Here is a 6664-nt window from a genome sequence, read left to right on the forward strand (position 1 = left end):
GGCGTGGGAGCGCCGCGACGACGCCACCATCCGACCGTCATATCGGACATTATGCATAAAGACCCGCCATCAATCTCCATCTCCATCTCGCCTCCGAATCTGATCCACCCCGGCCGCATGCTTACCTACGCCTCTCCGCCCCGCGCGGAGAGTGAGAGCCCACTCGTCAGCTCCGCGCCAGTCAAATTCGGCCGGTGTGCATCGAATTCGCCGTGGGGCATCCCACCCGGCGAAATCAAGAAATCAAGATCAGAAGCCCGTGTAGGATGGGTGCGGGCGGGGCGGGATTTAGGTGAGCGACGTCGCTCCACGTTATTCTTGAACGCTTCAGGCGCCCGAGGATAGCATAGAGACGCATCGGTAACACATGCAAATAGCGTCGCACGTCGTGCGCTGGTGCTCTCGTTTGAGGTGCGGGTTGGGTGCGTGCGGACAGGTGGATCTTGCGGGCCGAGGCTAATGGGACGCCGCCTTTGCCAAGCCAGGCTTGTGCGCTAGCGCAAGGGCGCATATCCGACCTCTATGCGACCAGGTGCTACCAGGTGTCCCTTTACCGACTCGGACTAGGTCGTAGGCTCACTCCATCTGTGTGCGGAATGTATCAACAAGTGGAGCTCCCTAGAAGATGCGGCTAGGCGGTCTCGTACCCGTAACCAACTATCTGTCGCTCCTCTCGTCGGGTCGGCGTCCTGGGCTCTCCACTCTCCTGGTTTTTCGCTGTCCAGCGCGTTTGACATCCGTATCAATAAGCTTAGGCGCCGAATTGAGGAGGCGCGATGCCTAACCTTCTGTGCCAGGCGGTTTACTAGTATTTACGCTCTGTGTCTCATTCCACGTCGCAATGACTCTGCACGTGTGCGGAGTAGATGGGAGGGAACGGTGACGCGCGTGAGCTCCCGTTGCCTTGCTATGCGGTATGGACTCGCCATTTCGTCTTGTGGCTTTTCGTGCGGACACTCGTGCTACTCGCTTGTTGTGTCTTCGATGTCGGAGTGCTTCAGGTGTGCTTTTCTCTTGTCTGTATCAGCCGCAGAGAGTGGGTGCAATGTGGGCTTGCCAGCTCATCGTCCGTGTCGCGTTCGTACTGCACACTCCGATTGCGCACCGTGCCCGTCTTCGCCACGCCGTAACGTGCGTTTCTTCTGCCAATACCCCGAGGTCGCCTTCTCGTGCCTCTGCGTGCTTTCCTCATCTCACGCTCATCCAGAAATTCTCCAGCGACGGGTTACAGGTTGCGATGGGTACCAGGGTGTGTATTGTGTCTGACCGTCCCACGTCCGTCCCCCCCACCCGGTAGCCCAGCCCAGTTGGGTTGACGTGCCGTGTCGTGATGCACATGTGAGTGCATCGCGTTCCCTCCCTGCGCATGGAAGATGAGTCGTCGGTGCGAATTCTGGCTGGCCGGGTGCGAATCCGGGTGCTGTGCCGACACCGCAGGCCTCAGGCCTCAAGTCTCCGGCCGCGCGCAGCCTGCGCACGACCTCTCCCGCATGAGTCATCTGCGTCGCCCACACTGACGCGTACGCGCGCCGTGCTTATCTTCGGGGCGGCACTCGTGTTCTTCGAGTTCGTGTTCTTGTCGCCGTTTTTGAAGCCGAATTCGTGCCGAGGAGGTGAGTCGCCCGCGCTCGCTCGCCGGATCGTGTGGGCTGAGCTTAGCGTGCGATAGAGTGTGATAGAACGCGGGAGCGGCGCAGCGTGCGCGTGCTGCGGTTCTGGCACTCCGCAGCTCGTATTAATGCCGTTGGTGGCGCGTGCGCATCTGCGGGACGTCCGCTCGACGAGTCGCGACTGCACGCTACGCGGTACGCCCTTGCTGTTTTATTCTCCGAATCTGAATTCGTGCCGCGAGCTACCGGGTGTCGATGGGTACGTCGCCCGTCCGCGCCGCCCTTCGATAATGCTCGCCCCAATAAGTATCATACTGGTATGGTCGTCTATGGGCCTGCCAGCTGATCTGACCGCGAGTCGTTATCTGACATCCATAATGGCAAGGACCGTGCGTTTCTGGAATTCCGCGCGCAGCGTTGATTCGAGTCAGTGAGTTATATACGATACTCGGGCTCTGTGCCGCCGCGTACGTATGTACCGTACCATACGCGCAGCGTCCACGGGACCGCGTCCGCGCATAGTACTAGTCATACGCACCGAGACTTTGGGGAGAAGGTCGTGCACGTCCTGTGCGCGAAGTCGCTTATTGTGTTCTGCTACTACAAGGTTCATAATGGCGCGGCACGCGTGCTGTGCCCGTTCCACGTCTGTTAGTCTATCTTCTATATTTTCTACTTCCAGAATTCCACGTCTAATTCATATTTTTTCTATTTTCTATTTCGAGAGCGAATTCCAGGCGGTGGCTATGGGTAATAGTACAAATTTATATAGCGTAAAGCAGTCGAGTGCGGGAGAGCAGTACTACAGTGCGATTAAGAAGAACGTGACGTGTTGGCTGGTGCTAGATTATGGCGCTGCGAGCTACGATGTAGCAGCGATATACGATATGCGATACATGGTACGAGCAGCGCGCGACCGGAGCATATCGCAGTGGGGCGTCGGCGCGTCGATAGGTGCAATGGGCAATGTGCATAGGGTGGGTGCGCAGGCGCGCGCGCGCGCCGGGGGAGGAGCGCGCGTTCCATTCCGGCGCCACGCGGGGAGCATACGCCACGCGGGCGGGAAGATGGCCAAGGGGGGCGTCCGCGAAGCTTCGAAGTCTCATACAATGCAGAAGGGGGGCTCCCGGAAGAAGGGAGGCTTCCTCGAAGGCGAAGTACTTAAAGGTGGGCGTCAGCGGGTGCGGCGGCAGGCTGCCCAGAAGGGCTGCTGCTTGCTGCGGAGGCCCTGGAGGAGGTCGTAGACGACGCGGCGGACGGCGGGGGTGTAGCGGGCGAGGGCGGCGGGGGAGGGCTCTTCGCCGAGGCAGCGCTCGAGGAGGGTGCGCAGCTGGACGATGAGGTGGAAGAGGTCGCTGGGCGCGCGGGGACGGCCGGAGAAGCAGCGAGAAGCACCAGGGCAGAGAAGCCAGGGAGAAGCACGCAGGGGAGAAGAGGCCGGTCAGCGCGGGGCTGGGTAAAGGCGCGGGGAGGTGGGGGCTCACCTGATGTCGACGTTGTGCTGCCAGAAGAGGATGACGGTGGTGTTGAACTGGGCGCCGAGGAGGACGAAGGCGTCGCTGACGTGGGCCTCGCGGGCCTGGCGGAGCCCCCAGAGGTGGAGGACCTCCTGGAGCTGCTTGGTGAGTGCGAGGAGGCGCGAGACGGCGTCGAGCACGTCCGAGGGCGTCTGTGGCCGCGCGAAGGGCACTGGCGAGCGGGGCGGAGTGGGGGTCTGCGGGGGCGCGTTAGTGGGTGGACGCAGTAGGAAGAGAAGGGCGCCGCGCACGGTGGGGGAGGGGGTGGTCTCGTGGTACGAGTAGCGTGAGCTCGCGGGGACGGTGGTCAGGGCGGCTGGCTGCGGGCAACGAGGGTCGCGGACCTTGGTGTGGATGGGAGAGTACGCGGGAAGGTCCTGGGGCTGTGAGCGGTAGGGGAGCAGAGTGCGGACCATGGCGGGAGAGGCGGTGAGTGCGGGGTCGACGGTGGTCGGGCTGAGGATGGAGGCGAGGACTATATACCGGGACGAGCACATATCGGACTCTGGATCTGCGGAGGGTGTGTAAGGTCCGAGAGCAGTCGGATCGGGCGTGCGCTACCTGGCCGACTCGCCAGGACTCATCCTGCTATTTCTGGTCCCCGGCCATTTTCCGTCTTTCCAGCTATCCCACCCCGTATCCTCCATTCCACCGCCGCCACAACGTCCGCCCCCTTCTGTCCCATTCTCTTCCAGCTCTCCTTCCATGTCGCCCGCGTAGCCCATCGGGGTGCATATCGCCGAGCCTCTGACATGCGCCCGTCACCGATGACTCGATCGATCGCAGCTGTGCGCCAGCGAATGCCTCCCCGAGCCAAGTGCCTCCCAGCCTATCATAGCACACCACCTCCCCGAGACGCCCGGAGAACCTGCCCAGCAATGGAATCCCGAGGCGCGACGCTGAGCGCTGAGCTCTTGCCGCAGTCGTGCCCGCCTTCCCTGCGTTCTCGCTGGGTGCGTGGACCAATGGGCGGTGCCCGGAGCTACCGTAGGCGCCCTCGCAGTACGTAATCACCCTCCACAATGGAATGTCGCATGCACTCAGCTGCTTACTAGCTATAGGTCGTCGCGCGGCGCTATGACTCCAGGTGACTATCCGTCTATTCACATCATCACCGCCTCGGAGCCAACCATGAAGCCCGTCGCCAACCCGTACGAAGCGCAAAAAGTGCGCGCGCACGCGTTCCACCGTCAGCCCGAACTCGACGCCTTCCTTTCTGGTGCACGCTGATCCTCCCGAGGCGGAGGCCTTCATGCCACTCGCACCCTAGCTACCTCTTACTAGCTCCCTCGGAACTCAGGACTGGGTGCGCGCACCGCAGGAGGTCGTACACGCGATAGCGCCAGGGCAATTCCCGCAGCGTCGTGGCATACGGCCTGAAGCTTGAAGCTTGAAGCCTGAAGCCTGAAGCTGAAGCCGGATAGCGTATCAAAGAGCGAGCCCGCTTCAGCACCGTTGGAGCCCGCGAGTGATCAGGCGCGCACAGTCCTGCTCATCCCGATCGCCCACGGCGTCTCGCCCCAGTGTCCCTCGCTTTCCCCCGCCCCCGCCCCGCGGCCGGTGCGCTCCTGTTCGTGTCCGTATCCCCATCGAGATGGACTTGGGCACGCTGATGTTGAAATGTCGAGGTCCCCCGGGCTCGGCATCATCACTGCAGCCTCGGGAACCCGTGTGGCGATGCGAGGTCCCAGTCAGAACACGCTCGGGCGCACACAACGTTGGCGCGGACGCTATGAACTTGGGTACACCGATGTCGAGATGTCGAGGACCCCTCGGTGTTCCGCATCATCACTGCAGCCTCGGGAACGCGCGTGGCGATGCGAGGTCCCAATCAGAAACACAAGTGTGCCAGGAGTCCGCGTTCCGCGCCCGAGCCTGTGCTGTGCCCCGCCGTGCAATGTGTGCCCGAACGTGAAGATCACAGAATGACGACGACGACGATGATGACCGCAATGTGGGACGCCGCGATACGGCGCCTTCCTTGCAGGCGCACGCTTCGCGCAGCCCGCACTCCCCCATCGGACGACTAGATTCGTCCTCCTCCGTGCTCAGATCTCAGAACTGGGGGAGGGGGGCCACAGACGATATCGCATGCGGCGACTGCCTGCAGCATACATATATGGTCCCCGGCCTCCACGCGGGGCAGCATATATCATACTCAAGACGCCCTTGGCATAGTCCTTGCTGCCTCCCGGTGCGCGACGTTGCACCTGCCCCGAGTTCATATACGTTCATATATTCATACCTCACGCGCACATTGTCGGTTGGCGCAGACCGGACAGCTTACTTTGGGACGATCGGGCGGCCCGAGCGATGAGGCACACAAGGTTGACTCGGGCTCGGATGGATGCGGGTGGCCACGACACGCAGCGAACACGTTGTGCAGATTGTCGAGACCTGAAGCTTTTGAAGGCGCCGGTTGCGTGTAGGATGCATGCACGGATGTCGAGATGTCGCGGTCCCTCGGGCTCGAACTAGAAATTTCAAACAGAGATGACAGAAACAGACGTGCACCAAGTCCGAGCCGGGGATCCATGCCCGAGCCGGTGCTGTGCGCCCCCCTGCAGATCGCTGTGCGCGCAACGTCCGAACTTGAAGATCCACAGATGGGGATGCTTGTGCATAAAGGCGCGATGTCATGCGTACTGGACAAGGATGAGCGCGGTTATGCTCGTCGTCCCGACCCACACCTTCGCGTGTTCGCCCGCGCTGCTGATATTTGCTCGCCCGCCGGTGCTGCATGCCCGCAAGATCCTCCAGTACTCAGCACCAGCGCACGATGTGCGACGCTGCTTGTATGTCACCCCCGCATCTCTACGCAATCCTTGGGCACCTGAAGCATTCTGGATTAACGTGGAGCCACGTCGCTCATCTAAATCCCGCCCCACGCGCACCCATCCTACACGGACTCCTGATCTTGATCTCTTGATTTCGCCGGGGTGGGGTGGCCCATCGCGAATTCGATGCGCGCCGGCCGAATTCGACTCGCGCGGAGCTCGGGGCGGGGCGATGTAGGTAAGCACGCGGCCGGGGTGGATCAAAGATGGAGGATCGACGGAGATTGATGGCGGGATTTTATGCATCATGCATAATGTCCGACGATGGTCGGATGGTGGCGTCGGCGTGGTGACGCCCTGGTGGTGGTACATGCGCACTACCGCACACCCTCGTACGCACACGCATCCTTTTTGCCCCCGCGTCCTCCTCGTACCATATCGCTACTGCTACTGGCCCCCTGCGCGCACTGATCTAGCACTAGTACTGTCACCGTCGAATTGCTTACAAGTATCGGCAGCTGTAGGATTCGCAATGGAAATAGAAAATAGAACGTAGAACAAAGACTTGGAATTCGCTGTATACATGTGGAGATATGTAGTAAACAGCCTAAACATAGAAATGGAATATTCACCACATACGCACAGCACACGCACCGCGCTGCACGATAAAGCACAGCACAGTACGCGACTCGCACAGCTGCAGGATCCGCACGAGGAACGTTCTCGAATTTGTCATTTCGTCGGTGCGTATGCGACGCGG

The 6664-nt window shown here is 61.1% G+C and overlaps 4 protein-coding genes across 4 annotated transcripts; 2 read left to right on the forward strand and 2 right to left on the reverse strand.

Annotated features, from left to right (window-relative positions):
• Window positions 1-51: 51 nt before the first annotated feature.
• SCP_0901770 (hypothetical protein) lies at window positions 52-460 on the forward strand (the record flags this gene model as incomplete). The annotated part of the gene is made up of 2 exons (XM_027761410.1): window positions 52-292; window positions 378-460. The coding sequence occupies 2 exons, from the start codon at window positions 52-54 to the stop codon at window positions 458-460; spliced, it is 324 nt and encodes a 107-aa protein (XP_027617211.1).
• Window positions 461-1366: 906 nt separating this feature from the next.
• On the forward strand, window positions 1367-1956 carry SCP_0901780 (hypothetical protein; the record flags this gene model as incomplete). The annotated part of the gene is made up of 2 exons (XM_027761411.1): window positions 1367-1613; window positions 1670-1956. 2 exons carry the CDS (start codon window positions 1367-1369, stop codon window positions 1954-1956), a joined length of 534 nt encoding a protein of 177 aa, XP_027617212.1.
• Window positions 1957-2784: 828 nt separating this feature from the next.
• Window positions 2785-3543, reverse strand: SCP_0901790 (hypothetical protein; the record flags this gene model as incomplete). Its single annotated transcript, XM_027761412.1, has 3 exons — window positions 2785-2965; window positions 3095-3324; window positions 3379-3543. The coding sequence occupies 3 exons, from the start codon at window positions 3541-3543 to the stop codon at window positions 2785-2787; spliced, it is 576 nt and encodes a 191-aa protein (XP_027617213.1).
• A 2220-nt stretch (window positions 3544-5763) lies between these two features.
• On the reverse strand, window positions 5764-6276 carry SCP_0901800 (hypothetical protein; the record flags this gene model as incomplete). The annotated part of the gene is made up of 1 exon (XM_027761413.1): window positions 5764-6276. One exon carries the CDS (start codon window positions 6274-6276, stop codon window positions 5764-5766), a length of 513 nt encoding a protein of 170 aa, XP_027617214.1.
• Window positions 6277-6664: the final 388 nt, after the last annotated feature.

This window comes from Sparassis crispa (genome assembly GCF_003851025.1).
Source record: "Sparassis crispa DNA, contig_000008F, whole genome shotgun sequence".
Taxonomy (NCBI): Eukaryota; Fungi; Basidiomycota; class Agaricomycetes; order Polyporales; family Sparassidaceae; genus Sparassis; species Sparassis crispa.